The sequence below is a fragment of the Jaculus jaculus genome, chromosome 6 (assembly GCF_020740685.1).
Source record: "Jaculus jaculus isolate mJacJac1 chromosome 6, mJacJac1.mat.Y.cur, whole genome shotgun sequence".
Taxonomy (NCBI): domain Eukaryota; kingdom Metazoa; phylum Chordata; class Mammalia; order Rodentia; family Dipodidae; genus Jaculus; species Jaculus jaculus.
In genome coordinates, this window is record NC_059107.1 from 131,677,878 (window position 1) to 131,704,826 (window position 26,949).

At 41.7% G+C, this 26,949-nt stretch overlaps 1 protein-coding gene across 2 annotated transcripts in view; it reads right to left on the reverse strand.

Annotated features, from left to right (window-relative positions):
• Positions 1-17,283, reverse strand: part of Kitlg (KIT ligand) — a 93,631-nt gene extending 76,348 nt beyond the window's left edge. For both annotated transcript variants that reach the window (XM_045152889.1, XM_004650161.2), the window contains exon 1: positions 17,074-17,283. In XM_045152889.1, coding sequence (XP_045008824.1) covers positions 17,074-17,088 — 15 coding nt within the window. In that variant the 5' untranslated portion in view covers positions 17,089-17,283. The remainder of the gene's footprint in view (positions 1-17,073) is intronic.
• Positions 17,284-26,949: the final 9,666 nt, after the last annotated feature.

Consider the following 26,949-nt stretch of genomic DNA (forward strand, 5'->3'; position numbering starts at 1 on the left):
ATATGAAGTCTGGAAATATACCTCCCTGTTCAGCTTTCCCCAACTCTTTCTGCATATTTAAATTATATCTAATTATTTTTTTATTTTCTTTTTTTTTTTTTTTTAAATTTTTAAATTATTTATTTATTTATTTGAGAGCGACAGACACAGAGAGAAAGACAGGTAGAGGGAGAGAGAGAGAATGGGCGCGCCAGGGCCTCCAGCCTCTGCAAACGAACTCCAGACGCGTGCGCCCCCTTGTGCATCTGGCTAACGTGGGACCTGGGGAACCGAGCCTCGAACGGGGGTCCTTAGGCTTCACAGGCAAGCGCTTAACCGCTAAGCCATCTCTCCAGCCCCTTTTTATTTTCTTTTTGAGGCAGGGTCTTACTATAACCTAGGCTGACCAGGAACTTAACTCTGTAGCCTCAGCTGGCCTTGAACTCACAGCATTCCTCCTACCTCAGTTTCAGTAGCAAGATTAAAGGCAAGAACCCACCACACCCAGCTATCTCTGATCTTAAGTACGGAAAGATTACTTGGCTAAACTCCTTAAACATCTGTCTTTCATCCATTAGTACTACTCATACAGAACATTCTAGCACTTCTCACATTGCCACAGTGTTGCCTTTAGCACTCTTTAGTTTGTATGCAGTAAAACATATCTATCTATTCACAACATCCTGCACTTGTGTATTACACTGGATGGCTATTTACCCGTGTAAACTGTCACAACAGGTATGAAAGGGAGCATCGGGAAACCAGGTTAAACTAGTGGGGACGGGGCCCACACACTCTGTGTGTAACAATCTCACTCATTATTATATAGACAAGGACAGAAGATGGCAATAGTATTCAAGCCAAATAAGGAATCAGGAATAGACCAAGCTTGACAACTGTCACTTATAAAATGCTTAGCAGCTTGCTCAACCTCTCTGAGTCCCCATTGTTCTTCTGCAAAACAGAATTATCACACTACTCCCCTTACAGATGGAGTAAGTTAGGGGAGAAAACGTATGCAACTCACTTAAAGCACAGTTCAGAACTGGGGACACAAAATGAGCAGGCTTGACCCTATGACATATTTGGGCACTTAATCCCTCTATACATCCTAGCATTAGCAGTTCCAATTGCTATTTGCCATTCAGACGATTGTGTTATTTCCGTAAAGAAAGGCAGGCAACTACTCACCTCCTTCCATTTTCTTTTGTTTTTTAAGTTGACTGACTCCACCATATGCCACAACCTCATCACATCTTTCTCCTAAATACAATCCTGTTTGAACCACATTTGCCTTTCTGTGCAAGGGACTGTGAGGTGCAGACTGATGGGTCTCCTATTCATACCAGTGCACAGTAATCATGTTCTAAATTTCCTCCTACTTTCCAGCTCACTCTCCTTGGTGACAACTGGATGTCAACTCTGGTCAGCAAGCATATAACCATCAAATGTCCAGATCTATGTTGAGAATGCTTACAGGTGTTTTTATTTATTTATTATTTTTTTTTTCACCCTCACAAAGATACCAGGCATGATTCATTAAGGTCATAGTTCTGGGTACACAGATTTTAGCACTGCTACTGTAAAAAAATATGAACATAAGACAATTTGGCCAGGTAAGTAAAAAGATCATTTCAACGTGTTGATGCTGTTAGGAACTCAGTTGGATCACTAAGCACATAGGAAGGAGTGAAAATGCTGAAGAAAGCAAGCAAATCCCATAGAGAACTTCCAGAAGGAGGACGCAGCAAAGTTAGGAAAATGAAGGGGCCATCGGGACCTTGGAAATCAACCATATGTGGTGTGATGTATTTATCTCTGGTTATAATTACATGATACTGAAGTGACATTTACCACTACGGTAATGGTGGAGATAAGCAACAGCCATGGAGTACTTTGTTTGGTGAGCTAAGGACTTGGGACTTTACCCTCACTACAAAGCCAGTGTAAGATTTTTTTTTAGCCAAGTTGGTCGTATGGACAGACTTCCCTAAGAAGTGTGCACTAAACAGGATCTTTTAAAAACTATAGAACCCACCATTCATTCTGCTGGCTAATAAAATGGACATTTTCCTGGCTCAAACTAACATTTATACAAGGATATCAGCATGTCCTGTGCTTCCAGTAGTTCTTGTTCTGATTTTTCTGGATTCTCCCTCAAAAGCTAGAATACTACAAATCTTTAGGGAGAGGAAGAAGCTCTGTTCCTCTGAAATGTAACTCTACTCCTAAGCCCTTTGTATCTATGCTACATGTGAGGGTGTCAGCTTGTCCTCTGGGGGCGCAAGGACTTCATGCTCCTCTCGCGGTATTTAAGAGATTTAACATCTGGTTGAAATTCTTGTGTCAGACTCGGAACTGAGTCCAATCTTACTTCAGCCATTTATGGGTTGGTGGCGTTAGCTCTGAGGTGTCTATAGTCAAGAACCCTTTAGAAACACATTTTTAGATTAGAAAATGTTAGAAAACAGGGGCTGTTTTCTCTCTTTCACAAGTGCTTTGAACAAGTCAGCACTCCATCAAAGAAACACAGCAGTTTAATATTCTGGCAAAGAATGAAATGCTTGTTTACCTGAACTAATGGACTGATAAAAGTAACTTGCATATGTCTTGATTGATACAATACTTACTGTAAGATTAACCTGGGTAATTAAGCCCTTAGACTGTAAATAGAATCACTGACAAGGGGCCAGAGGTGGAAGAATTGTGTGCTTAGCAAGTATGAGGCCCTGGGTTCAATCCTGAGTGTGCATGCACGTGCATGCGCACGCGCACACACACACACACACACACACACACACACACACAAACACAATCACTGAGAACTAAATAAACCCTGAATTCACAACAAAAACTTTTTTTTTAACTGTTGCTCCTATACTTCTTAAAGTAACACTTAAAAAAAATAATAATAAAAAAATAAGTCAACACTTAGAATGCAAAAACACATTCTACTTGAAGGCCATCTTTACCCGTGTTTCCTTGGATTAACCAGGTTCTAGCCCTTTATGCATTCATAAGGTGGTTCTTAGCAGTTAGATACTAGCATCATTTTACAAATGAGAGAATCAAAGTATTACAGTAAGGAAGTAATTCAAAGTCTTATAATTGGAAGAGAGGCCACCAGACCTATGAGTCCTTAAAGCTTATATTGACCATATTACACAAAAAGTAGTATGAGGGCTGGAGAGATGGCTAACTGAGGCACTTGTCTGAAGCCTAAAGACCTAGGTGCAAGGATACACAAGGTGGTGCATGCATCTGGAGTTTGTATGCAGTGGCTACAGGCTCTAGCATACCAATTCTCTCTCTCTCTCTCTCTCTCTCTCTCTCTCTCTCTCCCCATCTCTCCCTTTCTCCCTCTCCCTCTTTCTCCTCTCTCTCCCTCTCAAATAAATAAAACATGTTTTTTTTCAAAAATGTAGTATAAGCCAGGTGTAGTAGCACATGCCTTTAATGCCCTGCACTAGGGAGGCAGAAGTAGGAGGATCACTGTGAGTTCAAGGCCACCCTGAGATTACAGAATGAATTCCAGGTCAGCCTGAGCTAGAGTGAGACCCTACCTCAAAAAAAAAAAAAAAATCAAATCACAGGGCTGGAGAGGTGGCTTAGCAGTTAAGCGCTTGCCTGTGAAGCCTAAGGACCCTGGTTCGAGGCTCGATTCCCCAGGACACACATTAGCCAGATGCACAAGGGGGCACACACATTGGGAGTTTGTTTGCAGTGGCTGGAGGCCCTGGCACTCCCATTCTCTGTCTCTCTCTATCTGCCTCTTTCTCTGTCTGTCTGTCGCTCTCAAATAAATAAAAATAGACAAAAAAAATTTTTAAATATCACAGCCTAAGATCCGATCAGAAAGCAGCTGGTTACTCTCATAACAGTCATGCTACTGTAGTACTGGCATGCACATCTGCCTGGCTGACGGGTTATGCAGCCTACAGGATTAACTGCTAGGTAAGATTGTTGGTAACTTTTCTTCCACAACCATATGCTTCAGTTATTTGAGAAGTTTAAATTTTTTCATCACCCTAAACTGAGGATAATATGACCCTATGCCTATGAATAGGACCCAGTGTTTTGGGAAAACTATACCATGCATTACTGCTTCTCTTGACTCTCATGCCTGTGATGTAGCCAATATGGGTGTCAGCATCTTTATAAATGCTCAGTCCTTTTACCCATCTTGGTTTGTAGCTGTATAATCCCATGTTTCTTGTCACTCATAGTCTTGCCTTGCTTCTCAACGACAGTAAGTCCTAAAAGATCATAACCATTCTGCAAATAGACTAGTCCGGCCAGGTCGAACTGCTGGTGCATGCTGCCCTGTTTACTGTCCTCAATCTTCTGAAAGATGAGAAAAGCCAAGGCTGGGGAGATGGCTCAGTCTGTAAAGTGAGGCCATGAAAGTGTGAGAACCTGAGTTTGGATTCCTAGCACCCATGTAAAAGCCAGACATGGCAGCACATGCCTGCACAATGCTGGGTGTCAAGACAGGAGGATCCCTGAGGTTTATCCCTAGCTACGTCGCTGAATCAGTGAGCTCTAGGTTCAAGGAAATCTTGTCTTAAAACATAAGGTGGAAGGTGATAGAGGAAGACACACCATATGGACCCCTGGCTTCTACACATAAACACACCCACAACTATATGTGTGCCCACATAGGAACATGCAAACACACACACACACACACACACACACACACACACACACACAGAGAGAGAGAGAGAGAGAGAGAAAGAGAGAGAGAGAGAAAGAGAGAGAGAGATCAGACATTCTACTTACTGAGCACTCCATCTGCAAAGGACAAGTTTCCTATATTATGTCATTTAACCCTGTATTCATACCACTACATCCTATCACCCTTATTACCCTTTATGCAGATGAGGCTATTGAGGCCAAGAGGAAGAAAGGAAATCATATATATGATGATCTTGGTGAATAACAGAGGTAGGACTTAGGCCCCATTCTAAGTCCATTCGTGCTCCTTCTGGTTTATATAAGGGCAGTGAATGAAATACACAGACAGAATTTAGTGGTTAACAATGTAGCTGGAAACCACGTACTAACTTTGAAATTTTGCTTTGGTATGTGTGAGTAGGTATGAGTATGTTATGTGGATGTGTTTGTGCATGGCTGAGGACCAAACCCAGGGCCTTTCACAGGCTAGGCAACCCCTCCACCACTGACCTACATCCTCAGCCCTGTAAAATACCTAGCATGGTACAATTCTGAGTGCCCACCACAAGCCAGGTACCTAATATGTCATTTCTAGATTTAAAACAGGGGGAGGAGAGAAGGCACAAGGAAAGGAAAGAGGAAAAACAAACGAGGGGGAGGAGAGGAAGGCTGCAAAATATCACCCTTCAATTTTACCAAAGGTTACAAAAAGGTTAAGCAAAGTTAAATACATTGCCCAAGACCCCACAGCAAGCTAGAGTCAGAGGGTAAAGCCTAAGTGCTTTGATGCAAAAGCCATGCTCTGCTCATCCTCCATGTTTAGAGGGATTTCTCTGGATGCTAAAAATGATATCTTCGTCAGCTACTGAAAAATCAAAATGAGAATAATCTATATCCCGTCCCCCAATTCCAGGCATGGCACTTAACTTATAAACTTGAGCTTCAGATGCAGACCTCCTGGTTCATGTGTCAGCCCACAGATTTATGACCTTGGGCACATGATAGAAAGAAGAACTTTGATCTTGGTAAACTCTCTTGAGATTATACTTATTAACAGCTTTTGCAACTTTTTCTTAAAGTAAGCATTTTTGTTCTTAAACATTACATGCTTATCTAGTGTTTCCTTTTATTAAGAACTGTCCAAAGTGCTCTTTGGATATTTCGTCTTTGAGGCGGGTGGGGAAACAGGCTTTCCGACGTCAGTGAGTTGGGTTCAGCCTCTGTTTGCTTTGTACTAAGCTGCTAAGGAGTTAGTTACAGGGTCACCCCCGCTGCCAAGGATGCTCTGACAACTGTCTGTCAAAAACTCATCACCTTAATATAGAAGATCATTTTTCACTATAAGTACAATTAGATTGATAAGGAATTACAAAGCAAACACCAAAACACAAAGGATATAGTTTTTTGATCTAAACCCAGTCACTTAAAAGTATCTTCAAAAAAGAGTATATAAATATTATCAGAGGTAATTTATACAAGTAATTTCTGAAGCAGCTTTCTTTTCCCAAGAAGTTATTTTGAAGCACAGTTTAAAAATATTTTAAAACCTGCCTTTGTCTACCAAGTACTACTTTTATTTGAAAGGTAACAAGGGCTTGTCAGCAAGTCTTCATTCTGTCAAGTAAAATGGCATTTTTCTACAGTTTACAATAGTCAGAGGACTTGGTCATGGAGCTCCCATTTGGCAGCTCCAGAAATGGGGGATGGAGAGCTGCTGATGAAGGCCAGGACCCCTAGCCAGCAGGGTGCTCCCCAAACAGATCCTCCAACAGCTCCACACATCAAGGAGGAGCTGCAATCTGAAGCTGTCTTGCACTTAACTGGAGGCCTTGACTTAACTTTGCTCTCAGGTTTCCTGGTCAAAAATGAAAACACACTATCACCTCTACACAGAAATGAAGAAGAAGAAGAGGAGGAAGAAGTATAAGTCTTACAAGTTATTTTAGCTTTTTAAAAAATCTTTTTTTTATTAATTAGTTTTGTATTCAGCAAATACAGCCAGTTTGGTACCATTATTAGGCTCATCCATGTCCTACCCCCTCCCGATTGGTCCCTCCTTGTTGAGGTATATGGGCCGTGCACTGTGGAGTTAGCCCACAGACATGGGTAGGAATATTTTAGCTTTTTGTAACAGAAAATAGACTTGAGGTAATCAACTGAGAAGGAATAAAGGTGTGCTGGGCTCACTGTTTCTGGGTTGAAGCGCCAGCACACAGCCCCTTGGCCTGGTTGCTACCAGCCGGTGGCAGAGGCCGGCTCATAGCTAGGGGTCCAGAAAGCAAAATGAGAAATGAAAGGGAAGGTCCTAGTTCCATATCCACTCCAAAAGTATATGCTCAATGATCTAATTTCCTTCCATTGGGCCCACTTCCCAAAAGTTCTGCTACCTCCCAACAGTGTTACAGACTCTGGGCCTTTGGGGGTCATAGCAATAGACACAGGAGGCAGGCATTCAACTGCAATGTGCAGGAGGAATCACATCCAGAATTTAACAGGCTTGATGTCAAATTTGAGGACTTGATTTTCTTGTATTCTTTTCCTGTTAATCTCAGGAAAACTTTCTGAATCTCTCTGAACTTTAGTCTCCTTATAAAGAAAGGAAAGAAGGAATGAAGGAAGGAAGGAAGGAAGGGAGAAGAAGGAAGGAAAGAGAGAGGGAGACAACATGTCTTTATCTTATGTACTGAACAACATTTTTGCTAGAATCAAATAAGTTAAACGGGTCTGGAGACATGGCTTAGCAGTTAAGGCACTTGTCTGTGAAGCCTAAGGACCCAAGTTCAATTCCCCAGTAGCCTGTAAGCCAGATGTGTCTGGAGGTCCTTTGCATTGGCTAGAGGACCTGGCACACTCATATTTTCTCTCTCTCTCTCCCTCTACCTGCCACTTTCTCTCTCTCAAATAAATAATAATGAAAATGATGTTTAAAAAAGAATAATAAGGTAAGCTAGTGCCTTGGTAGTATAGCCCCTCACTTGTAGTCAGCAGTCCACAGATGCTAACTGAACAGCTAGTCTTGTGTTCTCTGTGAACTGCTCGTTGTCTAATGCGGCTTGTCCTCTGGAGTATTGGGCATAACTTTTGCACTTCACAGTAATGATTATCAATACAGTGCTAGTTGCTGGGACATCTGACAGTCTGCCATTGACTCTGCCCTTGAATACCTCCGCAATGTAGTTACTTTGCCCCTTTTGTTGGGAGAGTAAAAATCAGAGAAGAAAACTTAGTGAGGGCTATATGGCCAGTCAGTGATATAGAAACATGGCATATGTAACTCTGTCCAACATCTTCCATTCACTCGTAAGGTTTCTAGTTTTCCAATTTATAGATTGGTTGCATTTTCACTGAAAATTAACTCTCTAATGTGTGAAAATAAAGTACTTGTCCAATCATTCATTAATCACATTTATGGATATCAGGCTAGTACTGTTATTAAAATATTTACTGTTTAAGAAAGGAAGGGCTGGAGAGATGGCTTAGTAGTTAAGGTGCTTGCCAGAAAAGCCAAAGGACCCAGGTTCAATTCCCAGTACCCTCCCACATAAAGCAAGATGCACAAGGTAGCACATGTGTCTGGAGTTCATTTGCAATGGCTGGAGGTCCTGGCATACAGATTCTCTTTCTCTCTCTTTCCCTCTTTTTCTCTCAAATAAATAAATTAATTAATTAAAAAGGAAAAAAAAAAAAAAGAAGGAAAAAAGCTATGGTGGCCCAGGCCTTTAGTCCCAGTGCTCATGAAGCTGCGGTAGGAGGATCACCATAAATTCAAAGCCGACCTGGGACAAGAGTGAATAATTCTAAGTCTGTCTGGGCTAAGAATGACACCTGCCCTTCAAGAAAGTAAGAAAGAAAGAAAGAAAGAAAGAAAGAAAGAAAGAAAGAAAGAGAGAGAGAGAGAGAGAGAGAGGGAGGGAGAGAGGAAGGAAGGAAGGAAGGAAGGAAGGAAGGAAGGAAGGAAGGAAGGAAGGAAGGAAGGAAGGAAGGAAAAGAAAAATTAAAAACTAGAAAACTAGTAAAAAAAAAAAAAACTGTAACAATACTCAACAACCTGGATCAGAAACACATTTATTATTTTATTTGAGCATCTAGCAGGAGCCACTCTTGCTAGGCAACACTATTCACAAATTTTAGTTGTCAAATTCCATTCCTGGCAGCTCCTTTCACTATCTGAATCATATGTGGTATTTACTTAATATTCTTGTAAACAGAATCCATGTCTTTGAAGTACTAAACAAGTCACGCTAATATACTATGTGAGCCAACTCCATCTCTTTGGGTGATAGTACTGGCAATACCAGGAATTGCAGAGAAAGCCTTTATCTTAGTTTCCTCATCTACAAAATGGGATTAAAAAAAAATTACACCTGTCACACAGGATAAAAGTTCAATGAATTAATTAATCTCAGAACTGCTTTCTACTACATGGTTTTGGCATGAGCTCTTATCAGAAAGGTTTGATTTTACATAATAATGGTGAGAACTATTTAAAATATTTAAATGTCAAACACTTGACATGTATTATTCATATGTGATATTTGTAATGCAGCACAAGCAATAAGCTTTTATATCAGGCAATCTAATTGTTTAACAAGTTTAAGTGCAAATGTGTACGTGTGTGCGTGTGTGTGTGTGTATACAAAGTGCTTAGGACAGGTCTTCATAACTGTCAATGGTAGATTTTAAAATCTGTTATAATTATTAGAAGCTATGATGAAATATATATTTACACAAAACAAAACTATCTAGCTTAATAAATGACCAAACATATTTTAAAATATTCATTCTAATGGAAAAAATTTTTCACCATTTTATAAGTGATATTAAGGAGTACCTGCTATTGTTTTGGTACATTACAAACATACATTAAAGTTCAAAATGCTCTCTTAGGAAAGATTTAAACTCAAAAAAAAAGAAAAAAAACCACTTCCAGGGAGCGAGATGTAACAATGAATAAAATGCTTGCTATACAACTCGGAGTACCTGGTTTCAGATTCCCAGACCCCTTTGAACAGCCAAAAGTTGAGGTGGCTTCTGTAATCCCAGAAGTAAGAAAAGAGGTGGAGACAGGGAAATTTCCTGGAAGCAGGAAAAGGAAGGGTAAGCAGCAAGAGACCCTGCCTCAAATGAGGCTGAAGAGGAGAATGTTTGCCTCTCATCTCTACACACAGCACCAGGGCCTGCATGCACCCACTCACACAAACAGATATACACACACATTGAATAAATTTTTAAGAATTTCTCACCTGCAACAAAAGCAGTAACTGTATAAACCTTATTTTGTAGTTCTGTGTTTTTCTGCATAGAATTTATTCAGTGCAAAGAGTAGAAACCATAGGCTGATCTTCTCCCATTCATCATTCATGAACACTTTTGAGCATCCTTACGATTCCTGTATTTCAACCCCCCATGTGGACCATCTGGAAGCAGGCCCAGCCCTTCATTCTGTACAGTGGTAATTCACACACAGGAGAGGGACCTGGTGTGGTAGGGTTAGTCCTCGTGTGCCAGAACACACGAAACACTTCTGACTGTGACCTCAGAACACAGCAGCTCTAGCAGAGTGCCACAGACCCAGGCCAAAGAAGTCTCAAGGCTGTGAGTTTGCCATCAAAAATGGAAATGCTTAATGTGTTTATTATTTCAGAAGTGTTAAATTGTGGGTTTACAGAGAAGCATAAATTATGGGTCCGTGGATGACAGCTGAGGTTTGTTTTGTAATCCGTGGGTTTTCTAGATCACTTTCTAAACCATTTCATATGAAGCAGAGTTCCCCTCCCTTCCCTAGACCCACCCAGTGAACATTCTGCAATGAACATATCCCAGGAGCATGGCAAGTCCTTTATAACAATGCCCATTACTTCTGTAACTCTTGACTTAAAATCCCAGAATTTAGTGTGTTCTCCCAAATGGGAGAATGGAGGAAAAGGAACCCCAGTACAAAGCAGAAAACTTAACCCAGCAGAGAGATTCCTTCCTACTGCTTAGTCTCCGTGGTTGCGAGTGTCCGTGGCAGCCTCCTGTTATCACTCAGAGATACACATTTAGAAGGAACAAGCCAATAATGAGATGTGTTTCACCCAGGGAGTTAGAAAACATACAGAAATGGAAAGGTCATTTGCTTCAGGATTTCATGTTTGTCAAGGTGAAAAGGTGGCACTAGTTCTAAGCACCCACAGGGCTTTTGTGGCTAAGATTAGCTTCCATTCATTCATGGAAAGGCAGCACAGCCATGTGTGCACAGGCCAAACACTATGCCTCCCACTAGCCAGAGCTCTTCCCTCCTGGGTTTACCCAGGCACACAGTTATGCCGTGGAGATGCCCTTTCTGCAACGTGGCCCAGGCATACATCCACAAGCACTATGGATGGATGTGTTTGCTGTCCTCTTTCACTCCCTTTTGTGTGGCCACCCTAGAGAGCAAAGGCATTCTTTGCAAGGTAACTGAGGGATGTTTCAGCTGCTGCCTGTGTACAGGGAGCACAGAAAAGGCCAGCCAGTTACCCCCCTCAGAGCCCCGAGAGCAAATCTGCAGCCCTCAAGATCCTAAGGCACAGCCAACAGCCACAGGTGCACAGTCCCAGATAACCAAAGAGCCAGTGCTGTTTCTGTTTTCTGATTGTCTGGAGCACTTCAATTTATTGGGAAGCTCACCGAAAGAACATTATTGCTATTGATGCGGTTTTCAGAGGGGTCTGTGGTCTCTTGGCTGGAGGAAGGCCCAGCTGCCCTTGGACTAATCTCATGTCAACAAGCAGAAAATTTGGGCATGGTTTCCTCCCTCCATCTAGGGAAAAGCTGCTAATGGCTATGTATCCTGAATCCATTCTTAGTCAAGGCAAGGAGGAGGTGAGAGGTTATTCTAGGGACTCTGGCAAAAGGTAAGGCAAACAGGGATTTGGTCAAACACAGGAACTGGCTTTCCATAGGGCTGCCTCCTATGTCTGCTTCTGTGTCCCTAGTTATAGCCTCTCATTTCCACTATCTTCTGAGCATTCTCACTGGGACACCATTCAGATTACTAAAACTCCAGTGATTTGCTCAAGGTCACACACCTGGAGCCAAAACCATTCCTCAGATGCTCCCTGCTCGGCTTTGACCACATCACCAGATTCCTCCTGGTCTGGTTTTCCATTCCCACTCCAGGCACATACTGGAGCCTATGGAGGACAAAGACAGGCAGACACAAGGATGTACACTTTATCTTGTAACACTATCTGATTTTGACTGAGGACCCTTGGTTACTCCCCGGACTTAGAAGATTAAAAGACAGACAGTAAGGGTCTTCTTCAAGTGGAAATAGCATTCTTGTTATTGAGAAATAACAGTAGTAGAGGAAATGGCTAAAACTAAAATAATCTACATGTAATTCTCTTCTTAGCTCCCTTTGGGTGGGTTCATTTTCATAATCTAGTAGTATACTTTGTGTCCGCAGTGAAGCTATGGCTGCAGAATTCTCAAAACTGAAGGGAACTTCAGTGCCATCTGGTTCAAATTTCTCTTTGGCTAGAATTTTAATAGATTTTTTTTTAGGAGGTAGAAGGCACCTAGAAATCGCCTAATATTACTTTCCATTGAGGGAAGAGATTCAGAGAGCTCCACATCATTTCCCAAAGTCACATAATTCATATGCAAGTGGCAGCCTAGGAAAAAAAAAATTAAGATTTTACAACCAAAGGACACAGAGCTACATAAAGAAAAGCCTTCCTTTAGATGATACACATTGTGCTTTAAAAAAGAACCGGGAGGCCTAATTATAAGAAACTCAACCCCCCTCGCCACACACACACCTTTTTATTTCTTGACAGACAGAAATAGGTAGGGACAGGGTAATGACAATGCTAACTCCAAGGCCCTGGTAAACAGTTTTCAGTGTGTCCGTAATTAACGGAATGGGCAAAAACTTCTAACTGCATCTATAAATCAGCAAGGCTGGAGTCAATGGTTTCCATGAGACAAAGTCTATACAAAACAACTCTGAAAGCAGCATATATTATGAAAGCATCTTGGTGTCCTCGCCATTTGTTTTATAAATTGTTCTGACTACACAGGTGACTAAGACCCAAAACAGAATTCCTGCAGCTGTTGGTGATTCATGTGCTAGAAAAGATAAAAGTTCACTGCTCACAGATTTATGTATAACTGCCTAAGCCTAATTCACCAAAGGGAACATTAAGGTACTTGAAAAAAGGAAAAGAAAAAATTGTCCCAATTTGGATAATGAAAAAAAAAAAAAAAGTCACTGCATGTTGCCTGGTAAAAACCAACAAAGAGGCCTGCAGAAATGAATGCATGGCCTTCCCCAGACAAGTACGCACAAGGAAACCAGGGAGAGGAAGCTGACCAGGTCCTTTCTCCCTCAAGTAAAACAAATCCTCACAATCCTGTAAGAACTTAGAAAGCAAGAGCATGGAAACAGGAAACTGAATTAGTGACATTTCCATTTTCTGTTTCTATTTCCACTTCTAACTAATTTTCTCATTCCTTTTTACAGTAAAGAAATTCACAACTCCCATGCCCACATAATGCCTTTGTTTCTGCACATTCCGGGTTTGACATATGTAAATTACAAGGGATTCCCAGATAACAGCTTATAATGGAAAGCACTGAACTGAAGGATCCAGCTTTAGAAAAACTTGATCTCTGCTCCTTCAACATCATGTTCTTCTGGCTTGTAAAAGTTAATGGGCAGGTCATTCTCTTCACAGGAACAGTAAATTCACACTGTAGCCACAGTAAGCCATTGTGCTGGGAAAATGATAAATATGTCTATACCTATATTATATATATATATCTATTATTTTTTACATTCCAGTCCTTTCAGCCACCATCTGAGAAAAAAAAAATCTTTTATAACTGTTTTACAAACATAAAGATTACAAAACGGAAATCCCAAGTCATTTAATCATTTGCCTAAGGTCATTTGTCTCATAAGTTGTAAAACAGGACTTGGAGCCTAAGTATTTATAGATTACAGCCTACAGACCTCTCACTAACCATATTCTGGGTGCTCCTGAGGCATAGAATTAAAAAGTAAGTGGGGGGAACTATGAAAGAAACTTCCAAACCTGAAAGACTAGCTATTTGAGCAGGGATATATTGTTATTTAAAGTGGTGGTAAGAGTTCAGTCACTAAAGAACAAATCTGACTCAATTTGCTACCTTCAAATCAGCAGTTAGACATAAATAAAATCTAGCAATTTTAATTGGTTTGGCACTCACTTTCAGATTTCCATATGGTTATTTTCCTTGTTTTATGTTAAATGTAATCGACTTAGCGCTTGAGTTTTAAAGTCTTGGCGGAATGTATCAATTAAAAGCTACATAAATTAGAGCTGCTCAGAGCACACATTCCACATTGAGTGGTCACAGCAGTTCTCAAATGCTCTTCACTTAACACAGAAATGTTAACCCTTTCTCTACTGCAGCTTCCAGTGTCGCCCACGTGACAAATTTCATGTAGAAAAAAAAAAAAGAGGAGAGGGTATTTCTCTCAAAAAGCTAAAATTCCATTTGTTTCTTCCATGTTCCTGATATAGCCCTTTCTCCATTGTTTGCAAGACACACCTTTCCTCTTCTCAGGATTTCTGAAACTGGCAGCAGTCATGACAACTCTCGAAGCCTGTAGGGAAGCCAAAATGCAAACATAACACACACAAACTGGGGCACTGACCATATTAAGCTGACCCCAGCTTCAGCCACTTTTCACTGGTGTTGAAATATGATATCCATGATTGTGATTTCATTTTACGTTTATGTTTAAAAAGCAGATCTTTATTGAAATAGGTGCTTCTTCTAAGCCAGAGCCACAATTTCTTTGCAATGTTGAAACAAATCATACAGTATTGATAAAATATTAAAAGAAATCCGAAAACTGTAAGAGGCATTCTGCGGTGCAGACTTATGACGAAATTTATTGTCTTAATTCCTCAAGCCTACTGCCTATGTCATTATTTTCCAAAGACTGAAGTCTATCACTCCTGCTAAGTCAAAGAATCAGTCATCAAGCCCCAAGTGGCTGTAGATGGCATTTCACAGTTACTCAGTTTGTTTGAAAGGCCAAAATGCCTGGTATCCCCGTGATTCTTGGAAAGCTATATAATTTTAAGTCTTAAAGCAAATTATTGCTAAATTATTTTTCCTAATATATTGGGTAACGAGCACAAATTTAGCATTGATCGGATGTTTACAAGTGGCTATTTAAACTAGTGTATAACAAAACATTTTTCTCTCAAAGATAACATCAAGTTAAAGAAAAAGAAAAAAAAAAGCACCTGGATCAAACTTCTTAGGGTCCAGCTTCCTAGAGCTTTGCCCTAGTCATGTAGCTTTACACAGAAAATCTCTTTGCAACTTTTGGATTAGAAGATTTGACATAGCAAAGAGAACCTAATTTACTCTTTTCACTGCCATGGGTTATGTTATTGCGTTTGTGCTCTTTCTAGCGTCTTCTTTTTCCTTGACAAGAACGTGGAATTGCTAAACGTATCCTTAAAGGAAACCTTGAAGGTCACTAGATTGCAGGCGATGAACGCCTTCATTCAAGAGAGCCCTGCCCTCTTTTGACTGCAAACCCTTTCACATCAGCAAATCCTTCATTCAAGAGAGCCCTGCCCTCTTTTGACTGCAAACCCTTCAACATCAGCAAGTCCCCCCCCCCAAAGGGCCTGCACTTTAACTTGGTCCCAACAGGTCACATTTCAAAAATACTTAATTGTCTCAAATGTCTCTGGTAGGCAGCAGTGAGTCACAGTGTTTGAGGCGACACTGACCTCTTTCTAGTTTTCAATGGAATTATGCCGTGTAATCCTATTTACACAGCCATTTAATCAAAGCGAGAAAGGAGATTACAGAGCTCACATTTGTTTTGCAAAAACGAGGCAAGGATCGTCAATCCCACTGACTCTGAAAGTGACTCGATAGCACATGGCCGGGCTTTGGTGTGTTGGACATTAACCTTGTCTGTCTCCTGTTTTCTTGTTTAAATAAGAAGGTCTGGTCTTTCTTCCTGAACTTCCCCACCCAGAACCGGCCACCACTATTCATGTAGCAGATGCTACTATAAAAAGAAATAGGTTCCCCACCCTTGTTTATGATTCCACAAAGCAAAGCATATACACACCAAGCGATCGCAACACAACTTTTTTTTTTTTTTGTCACTAGGACCAGAAGGCGCTCCCAAGTGTGGTGCTCCCAGGTGTGATGGGTAATGCCTTCCTTACTGCAAGTGAGGACCCCCGCGCTCCTCGCTCCTACGCACTCTGGAGGGAGCCGTGGACGAGAACTCCCCCCGGAGGCCGGGAAGTGTGCCTTCCACACCGGGAACGAGGTTTTATTCTTCTTCCTGCTTCCTTCCTAATGGACCCATATCTATTTTAAAGAGGTCGCCAAACGAGTTATTTCATCAAACATTGTCCGCACACTGATGCCTTCATTCTAAACTAACGATGCGCACAAGTCTCGGGCCCCCCAGACCCTGCCAACCACCCGCCACACACACATGTCAGGAATTGCAGTCACCAATGGAACCTCTGGGGGGTGAAAGACAGCTTTGCCCGACCCGATGCGGATAACACGAGTGCAAAGAGGTAGCAAACGCCAGTGCTGAAAAGAAAGACCCGGGATCTGACGGGCCAAATAATTGTTTCAAAGAAAGAAAAAAAAACTACAAAACATCTAATTGTACCCTTGCAGCCCGCGGGCAGGGCTTTATGCACGAATCTCAATTTCGCGACGCTGGGTATTATCTCAATAACTATCATTAAGGGTGAACAATTTTTTCTTTTACAGAACTTTTCCTCCATGCACCAGTAGGCACTGCACCACAGCTTTCCCCGAGGGCCTATCCAGAGCTGCGACCCGGGCGGGCGTCGCGCGGTGCCAGGTTTCCCGGGGTGGGCAGGGCAGGTTCAGTCTCCACCCGGCAGCACAGCTTGCCCCAGCGGCTGCAGCGCGTCGGAGCCGCGTCCCGCGGCCACCTGGGCGGACTGCACTACGAACCGTGGCTTGGGGCGAGGGTGGCGCGTGGGGAGCTGTTTCATAACCTCCGGGAATCCACGGGAGACAGATGATCTGTCTCCCGTGCAGAGAGCGTGTCTTCCCATGCTCACGTGAACTCCCCCGCCCAAGAGCCGACCCCTTCCACAGGGTGGGCACTGTTGGGCTCGAAACTTCACTGCCGCGGCTGCAAACTTGCCCAGGGGCTCCCTGTCATGCACACAGTCCCCGACCTCTTGGCTGGGCACCCCGCTCTCGCCACCTCGCCCGCGTCCCTCCCTCGCACCTCCCAGGCTCCCCGGGCGCGCGCAGCCCCGCAGGTCCTGGGTGCCGAGTTGGGCAGGGCGCGCCGGGCCTTCCCCGGGGCTCCGGGCACGATTTTCTTGGAAAGCCTCCCCGAGCTCCCGGGCGCGCCCCACTCACTTGTGTCTTCTTCATAAGGAAAGGCAGCGCTGCGATCCAGCCCAGGCAGCGGTGTGGCGACTCCGTTTAGCTGTTCTGGAGCTCCAGCATATTGCACGAGCGGCGGCGGCGGATAGTCCCAGCATTGGGTAGCCCGAGCGCAAAGCCCTGTCCACGGCCCCGTGCGTCCTGCCCTGCCCGGCCCTGCCCAGCCCTGCCCTTGGCGCTCCTGGTCCCGGCGCGAGGCGGCGAGTGTAGCCCGGGCTGCCAAGGCGCCGGCCCTTTTATACCCGGTTCCCTCCCGCCGGCTCGGGACACGCCTCCTTCCCTTCCGTAGCCTCGGGGAAGCGCGGCACGGGCTAGGGGGAGGCGGGAGACCCTTCGGGGCGGCCCCGGGTGGCGGAGCCCTCCGGAGACTGACCGATCGGGACCCCCCGCGCTTGACCCCCGCAGGGGCGCGGGCAGGAGACCACGCTGGTGTAGTGGGCGACCTGCAGCGAGTGCCGTGAACCCCTTCTCTGGCCTGGGCCTGGCGCTCACCTGCCCTGGCGAAGACCGACCCACCTCATCGCCCCAGCTCAGACCTCTAAGCCAAACCAAGCCGGACAAGAGCTCTCTGGGTTCAGAGCCAAGAATTCCCCCAACCCCTACCTGAGGGAAATAATTTTTTTTTAAGTTTAATTAGGTTCTATAGAGTTAGGTCATTGTCTTAATCCCCTCTTTATTTCTTTTTCTCATCAATCACTTCAGTGAATAGATCGCTAATAATAAAGGAATTGACTCAAAGTTAAGTATGGCTGAGAAAGAAGATATTTTCAAAGTGATTTGTGACTCTGTTTTTAGAAGAAAATAATTGAAAGAAAAATGATAAATTATTAGACGTACAGGTTGTCCACATAGGTTTTGAAAGCCCTGCTTTTTATTAGGGAAGTTGCTGGAATCAGAAAGATAATATTTAACAGTCATGGTAACCGCTCTACTTTTTTTATGTAATAGGTGCTGAACTACAACTTTTCATAAGTTATCTCATTACATCTTTTCCATGGACCTACTGTGTAGATCTATATTTTTATAACTCCTGTTTGATGGGTGGGTGATGAAACACAGAGGTTTCAGGGGGCTAATTTTTCCAACAAAGGAGAGTTGTAATTTAAATTCAGAGCCTGAGTTCACTGGTTTGGAAGCATATGTCAAACAACCATGTTACTGATTTTTTAACACCTCAGTGTTTTACTTATAACTGGAGAACGATGAAAGGCATTCTACTGATTTAATAAAGAAAATTTAACTAGATATTATCATCAGCAATCTCTTGGAATGAGCATGATATGCACATTTAGAGAGTAGTTATTCTTATAAGAGGGTGTATTCCAAATTTGACTTTATTGGTCCAGTAACAGTTGTTAACAATAAATATGCCAACTCTTTGGCCATGATGATTTTGAAGCTCACTTTTTAGTTTCTATTAATGCTGTAAAATCTAAACAACCACTAACTGATGCTAAACAACATAAATTGGTATTGGAACTGTAGGTCAAAAGTCCAGAATGAGTCTCCCCAGCTAAAATCAGCTGTTGGTAAGATTGCATTCCTTTCCACAGGCTGGGTGGGAGAATCAGTTTCCGTGTCTTTCCCAGATTCTAAGGGCTGTCCACATTCCTACACTCAAAACCACCTTATCTTCAAAGCCAGGAAAGCTGAACTGAGCCCACACGCATCAAACCTCTGACACCTTCCCTTCTGTCTCTCCATCACAGGACTAAGGACTTCTATGGTTGCAATGGGCCTACCTGGGTTATCCAAGATAATGTCCCCACTTTCAAGTCAATTTTTAGCAATCAAATTCGACTGGCAGCCTTGATTCTTCTTTGTCATGGAACTGCTACGTAGCATAAAATACAGATTCCAAGGAGAGACTATGATGTGGGTATCTGTGGGAAGCTATTACGCTGGTGACCTCACTTAAGAACAAGTGTTCAGGGGGAACAGAAGTGAAGGTCTTGGGTTGTTTCTGGGCATCCCTGGTGGGATCTACCAGCATGAAAACTAGCTTCTCCTCTAGTTAGTTAAAGGTAAATATTTGAAAAAACAAAAAAAGTGACCAGAAGAAAGCATTAAAAAATCGTTTTCACTTTCAATCAAAAAAGGTCCTTTTTGAGCAGAAGGAACAAGAAGGCTGAAAAAGCGCCACCATATGGACAGACAGCCTTGAAAAGTCATGAAACTAAGAGCTCCTTCCTGATAAACCCAATCTTAATACAGCCAACCCTTGTCAGATGCAACCTTCCAAACAACTGCAACAAATTATGCACAGAAGAGCTTTGTTCTAGGGTAAAATGGTAAATTGGGGGGAGGGAAACTGATTTTGAGAAAGTTTGGCTCTATTTCATATTCTTTTGCAGACTGTAAAAACCTTGAATCAAAGGTTTCACAGTGAGGTGTTCATAACCATGAAGGACCCAGAGATGATGTTCGTGATACAGAGGTGAACTTGTATATGAAGAGAGTATGTGCTAAAATAAACAATTCCAGACTGATAGTTGCTTAAACTGTTTCTATATCAATTACCTTTATCAAGAATTAGGCTAAATGAGCATGGCATGATGGGGCATGCCTTTAATCCCACTACTCAGAAGGCTGAGGTAGGAGGATACCTGTGAGTTCAAGGCCAGCCTGAGACTACAGAGTGAATTCCAGGTCAACATAGGCTAGAGCAAGACCCTTCCAAAAATAAAAATAAAAAAAAATTAAGCTGTGGATCGACGAGAAACTTAGTTCAATGGCTTTCCATTGGTGTGCGACATTCAACTCATGCTATGAACTCTTGCTCTCCTTCCCCTTCCCCTCTTTTCTTTCTCTGTCATCTTTGTCTCCAACTCCACTACTCTGTGGCTCAAAGTACATTTACATTGTCACTGACTTTTTCATCCTTTACTGCTATCCCAGTCCCTTTCTGTTTGCTTTTGCAAAATAGCTGGAACTAATAAAGAAAAGAACAGGTGTTTATTTAACTTATTTCTCTGGGTGCTGGGAAGTGTAAGAGAATGGAAATGACATGGGCTTGCTTGTATCATAACATGGTGGAAAGCATCTGTCACATGACTAAACAGCAAGTGTGCCAGAAAGAGTTCATATATCAAAGTTTTTCCATTAAAAAAAATCCATAAGTGAGTTTATTCATTCATGAGGCCAGAGCCCTTGTAGCCAAATCTTTCAAAGGCCTCTCAGCCCTGCAGTACCGAGGACCAACTGTCCAACTGTGGATTCCAAGGACACATCCAAAACACAGAAACTGCATTATCTTTTGTTCCCTTCCCACTACTGCATTACAGATTTGTTATATAATCAGGGGAATTGAAATTAATTCAAAGGAATATAAAGAAGATGTCAAAGATGAGAAAGAGCTGGCATTCAAATCAATGATTGCAGAAGGGGGTCAAAAATAACAACTGGGACCTGGAGAGATAGTCCAGTGGTTAAAGCCAGATGCACAAAGCAGTGCAGATGTCTGGAGTTCATTTGCAAAAGGCCCTGGCATGCCTAGCCATTGTCTCTCTCTCTCTTTCTCTCACTCTCTCTCTCTCTCTCAAATGAATAGATAAATATTTTTTTTAAAAAAATAACAGCAGGCACTTCAGAGTAGACACAAGTCAGCATTTAGTCCTTGTCAGAAGAGAAACATGAGGCAGGACTATATCACACACAGGTGGACAGGCGATAGGTAAAGTGATATTTTCTGATAGTAGTAGGCTCCTGTTATAGAGTTCAGAGTTCAAGATGTGGCATATTGGTAGTCTTCCCATGATAATCTAGTCTTAAACACTTTCAATGCTCCATAGGTAGTCTTTCATGTTTTCTTCTCATTAATCTAAATATTGAGATTTTAACAAATGAATATATAGTCTTTTAAAAAAATATGTGTTCATTTCAGTGTGTGTTTGTGGGTGTGTGCATGTGCTAAGGTCTCTTGCAGCTGCAAACAAATGCTCCCCTGACTGACATGGGTGGCTGAGGGACTGAACCCTGGGCTAGCAGGCTTTGTAAGCAAGTGTCTTCATCTGCCGAGCCATGTCCCCAGCCCCAGTTGGAATTCTTTAGTATTGTCATTTTTGTTAAGACATTTACTATAATAACTCGTCTAAGTTTCTGTCTTGTGTACAGGAATCACCTCTTGTTCATTTGCCACTCTGCAGCTGTCACCTTTTAGACACATGTGTTGTGTTTTATGTGTGGCCTTTCTTCCCCACCCCACCCCCACCTCTTATCATATGCTGAACTGAAGCTGACCTTGTCTGACTAAACTGGACCAGAGAAATGGTGTCCATTCTGAATTACAGACAACTGGGGAGAGGAAAAGGCCTGAGGATAAGAACCACTCTCTGACTACACAGCTCACTCTGCTGAAAGACTTGCTGGTTTGTTGTTGCTCCCAGCACCGGGATGTCAGAATCTCAGCAAAGTCTTCAGGACCTGTCAGGATAATCCTGAGCCCCCCCTTGCCCAGAGGCAAGCCTTGTATTGCCCCAAATTCCTTCCCATCTCAGGGCATTTGCTTATGCCCTTCCTCCTGCCTCTGTTTATACCACTTTGTTCTCTCACCGGTACCTAGCAAACATCTGCTCAGAGCTCAACTCCTTATGTCCTATGTTCCCTATTCAGGGAAGCCTCCTGCTCTCTACCAATTGGTCAGCTCTTCTCATTGTGAACTCAAGCATAAATGCACTTTCTCATACAAAACAGCTGCAGGTCTACATTTGCTTTTGTGATCATTTGAATGAAGTCGCTGACTATGCATGGCTTCATTCCCTATGTTACCTCCAGCCTCTAGCACTGTGAGCAGAATCTTGTAAGTACCGGCCTGATTAATTTACTGATGCCAGATATGAGTCAGGAACTAGAGAACTGGGTCTTAGAGGTAAGAATTCCCAGGTTATGCAGTCAGGTATAGTGGTACACACCTTTAATCCCAGCACTCAGGAGGCAGAGAAAGGAGGATCACTGTGAGTCTGAGACCAGTAAGTTCCAGATCAGCCTGGGCTATAGTGAGATTCTACCTCAAAAAGTAAATAAATAAATAAGTAAATAATCCCAAAAATTCTCCAGGTACATTTCAAAAGTAGCCTTTCAACTGCAGAAATAACTCCTATTATTCATTCACTAATTCAGTCATTTGACAAATATTTGTATTATCATCACATCATATTACTCATTTTCTCTAAAACTAATATTTTTAGAAAACACTGGTTTTCTCCAAGTACTTTATTAATAATTGATATTCTGAAACAAATTATTTTAACATAATTAACCATTTCTTCCAAAACATGTTCGTTTTTAAAAATCCTTTTTTATGTGTAAGTTCACATGTGAGTGTGGGCGTGAGCTCCACAGTGTGCATACAGAGGTCTGAAGAACCCATCAGATGCTAGTCCGTACCTTCCACTTTTTTGTAGGGAGCATCACCTTGCTCCTCTCCATTGCATAAAGTGGACTAGCTGGCCATGAGGGGTTGTTAATCTTCCTGTCTCCACCTCCTGTCTCCTCACAGTAATGATGAGATTACAGATGCTTGCTACTGCATCTGGCTTCACATGGGTATGTGGAGTCCAAACTCTGATCACACGTTTGTCCGTCAAACCCTTTATCCACTGAGTCCCTAGCCCGTGTGCATTCTTTTTTTTGGGGGGGGGGTACAAGGTAGGGTCTCACTCTGGGTCAGGCTGACCTGGAATTCACTATGGTGTCTCAGGGTGGCCTCGAACTCACAGCGATCCTCCTACCTCTGCCTCCCTAGTTCTGGGATTAAAGGTGTGCGCCACCACGCCCGGCCCCCGTGTTCATTCTTGTTAACACGGTCTTACTTCTGAGACTCATAAGTCTTCCCTACACTAATCTCCAGTGGTCTCCCTGTCTCTGGGCTTTCTTTATTTCAGTGCATTTCAACCTTGCTGCCACAGTTACAGTTACCTAAAATTCTGGCCATGCTCCTGCACTATCTGTATATGTATTTTTAGTCTTGGCATGTAGAAAATATATTGTAAGGATTCTCCCAAATTTGACCACAAAATTACTATCTACCTCCTTCCAACTAGCTATATTATGTATCTCAACATTTTCTCTGAAACCTTTGTTCCTGTACACACAATGCTCCTTTAGCATGGAGGAGTTTTCCCTCTTTTTTTCTGCCTGAAGTCTCCTTTTCATTTCTGAAATCCGAGTTCAAATATCACTTCCTCTTTGGAGCAGAATAGTTGCTCATTCCTTATAATCTCACTTAGGTTTACTGTTAGTGGGAAAATTAATTTGTAGCACATCACTTTTTACTCAGTGAAGAATAAGAGAATGTTGATCAAAGGAGAATAATAAAATAAGTTCTGGAAAATTGATAAGAATATTCTAAAGAGATAATATGAATACAGAACTTAATAAAAGTTAATTTCATGTAAGTTTTCCTACTAAAAGTTTAATATAAGGTTTTTTCCCATATGTATATATGCATGCAGTGTGAGCACCGATGTAGCTGTGTGTGTGCGTGTAGAGGCCGGATGCTGATGTTGTTCTCTGCCTTATTTACTGAGATAGGATCTCTCCCTTGAACCCAGAGCTCACGTATTTGGTGAGTCTAGCTAGTCAGTTTGCCTGATTGCTAGTATTACAACCGGCCATTTCAGCCACCAGGCATTTATGTGTGAGCTAGTGATGTGAACTAAAGGCCTGGAGCTCACAAACACTTTTTTCCACTGAGCAATCTCCTCATGCTCCTACTTTTTACTAAAGAAAATTGATCTTCAGATGAAAGAAATTTAAACATTTTATTAACTCACATAAATATTTGTCTCTTCCTATACCAGAAAAGAACTTTGATACAATGTAGTTACACAGTCTGTACCTAAAGAAATAAGAGACCCAGGAAGAGATATTTTGTGGTAGAATGAAAGTACAATTTCTGTTTTTAGACCTGACTTATGAGAAATAGTCCAGAAACAATAATCTCAATCAAGAGGTTAAGATTGATTTGTGTGGAGGGTGGGGGGAAGGAGCACACAGTTCTCTTCTATTGTCTAGGACAGCCCTGAGCTCTTCAGTTCAAGCAAATAGCCTTCTCTGTATGTAGGACTACAGACATGCACCACCACAACCAACTAAGAGCAGTTTAGTCTCCATTTGATCTTAGCCAAAAGGCAAAGAAGCAATGAGTGATTTATTCTTAATGAGATAATGATTTTAAGGTTATTGAAAGAAGAATGTCTCAAGAAGAAAGGGTGAAATTGATTTTCTACATGATATATACATTCTGGTAATATTTTGTGTATTATATAATCTCAGAATATGAGACTTGCATGTATAATTGCACCTTTCATATAACTTTAGGTTATGGCTTTCATATATGTCTCATAAATTTTATGTGTGTTAGAGAAATTAATTTAGGCAAAGAATTTGGCAGTGATATTATTCTTTTTCAGTTATTTGGTTGTAAAAGAGATTGGTGGTTCCAGTGTTCTTTTTCATATTCTGTTTTTGAAGTGTATGTCCTCTAATAAATCATTTAAATGAGAAGTTTGTAGAGCATGGCTTATTGCCTAATTGACGAGTTTATTCTGCATGGCTCCTCATTTGACAAAGTTAATAAGGTATAAAGGTATAGAGAAGTGAACTACTCTGAAAAGTTCTGCTACAACAAGACAGAATGCAAACGTCCTGGTTATCACTTCCTGTAACAGTTATAAAGAGGGAATAGTAGATAAGCTGTCACATATTTAGGGATTTCTTTCTTGATGGTGGGGTATAAGGAATGCATCTGATAACAAGACAGCTAGAGAACAAACCATTTTTACTCCTGTGATTCTACAGTTAGAAATAATCATTGTAGATACTCTTGATTTTTTAGTGGGTATGAAACTTGTCCAAATAAGTAGCAGATTTTTCATGTCTTCTGTCAACGTCATCAGACCACTTATCAAGTTTGAATAAAAGACACTTGCTAACAATGTACCTCATTGTTTTTTCTCTCAGCTAGAAAGTGACTATTTGCAATGACCCCATCTTTAGAGGTTATTCAGAGCCTGACCAGTTTAGAACCTATTCTCTAGAAGCCTGGAGGGAAGAGATGACATTTGGATTTTAGAAATCTAAACTAGAAATGACCAGTTAGTCCCAGACCATGCCATCACTAGCCAAAATGTCACTCCAGGGCTGGAGAGATGGCTTAGTGGTTAAGCGCTTGCCTGTGAAGCCTAAAGACCCGGGTTTGAGCCTCGATTCCCCAGGACCCATGTTAGCCAGGTGCACAAGGGGGCGCACATGACTGGAGTTTATTTGCAGTGGCTGGAGGCCCTGGTGCTCCCATTCTCTCTCTGTCTCTCTCTCTCTTTCTCTCCGTCTTTCTCTCTTTCTCTGCTGCTCTCAAATAAATAAGTAGAAATAAAGATTAAAAAGTTCAAAGTGTAACTCCATGTGATAGAGGCTTCCATGGAAATATTCTGGTTTTCTTTTGTATCTTCTCTATCCAGAGAGAGACAGTAGATGATTAAAATAATGATCATAAATAACCATAATTTTTTACTATTTATTTGATTCTCAATAATAAAGTAAAGTGCACATGCTTAAGGATTCATTAATTTATGATAGCTGTTATTTTCTTTAAAATATGCAGTGTGATAGTGTGTGACGTGCTATATCCCATGATCGAAGCATTGTATGTACGTAAGAATTTCAACCCAGAAGTAGCTAGCAAACTTTCTAACAGGAGTACCAGGCTCTCAAGGACATGGATGCAAGTATGTTTATTATATGGATCTATCTTATGCTGATCTATCTTATGCATGAATATTGAAAATGCATTAAAAATAAGAATGTGTGATCTTATTCATAAGGAACATACTACAAGGAAAAGTTGAGGTGTTTTAGTGCTAAAGATAGTAGCTAATTGGACATCATCTCTAGTCTAAAGAGAAAGTTCCCATTGGTAAATTAAAACTCTTAAGATATGCAGGCTTGCCAAAATTATTTTAGCTGGGTGTAGTGATGCACACCTTTAATTCCAATACTGGAGGGGGCAGAGTTAGGGGGATCCCTGCGAGTTTGAGGCCAACCTGATACTACATAGTGAATTCCAGGTTAGCCTGGGCTACAGAGAGACCCTGCCTTGAAACACACTGTGTGTGTGTGTGTGTGTGTGTGTGTGTGTGTGTGTGTGTTAGAGGCAGAAATATGAGAAAGATAGAAGAATTCAGGGAGATACAAACTTTTTAATAATAGAACTGATGTTAGCCTGGGTTTAGCTCTTGATATGAGAGGATTCCTCATGATATATTTATCTTTAATAAATAGTTCATGCAAGAATTTAATGGCCACATAATTTACCATAAAGAACAGAAGAGTTGTGCATGCTGTGTGGGCTTAAAGTCAGTGCATAACTGTATATGGAACATTTCACATGTCTTACATACTATACATATATTTACTTGTTACTATACATACGTTTACTGTATTCTATATAATAGTTCACACATCCTGTTATTTATTTATCTTTTTGGATTTTTTTAAAGCAGGGTCTCACTCTAGCCCAATTTGGCCTGGAATCCACTCTGCAGCCCAGGCTAGCTGGCCTTAAATTCATGGAGATCTTCCTTCCTTAGCTTCCTGAGTGCTGGAAATAAAGGTGGTATCACCATGCCCTGCTTAGTTTTTAACATATATTTTTCTTTTTTGACAATTTCATACATGTAAACAATGTATTTTGATTTCATTCACCCCAATTACACTGTCTTATCCCTCCTTCTACTGAGTCCTTTCTTCTCAACTTCTTAGTCTATCTCTTACTTTTGTGTCTTTTTTTTTTTTTTTTTTGTAACCCATTTAATTTAGTTAGGGTGGTTTGCATGAGCATGTGGGGGGGTG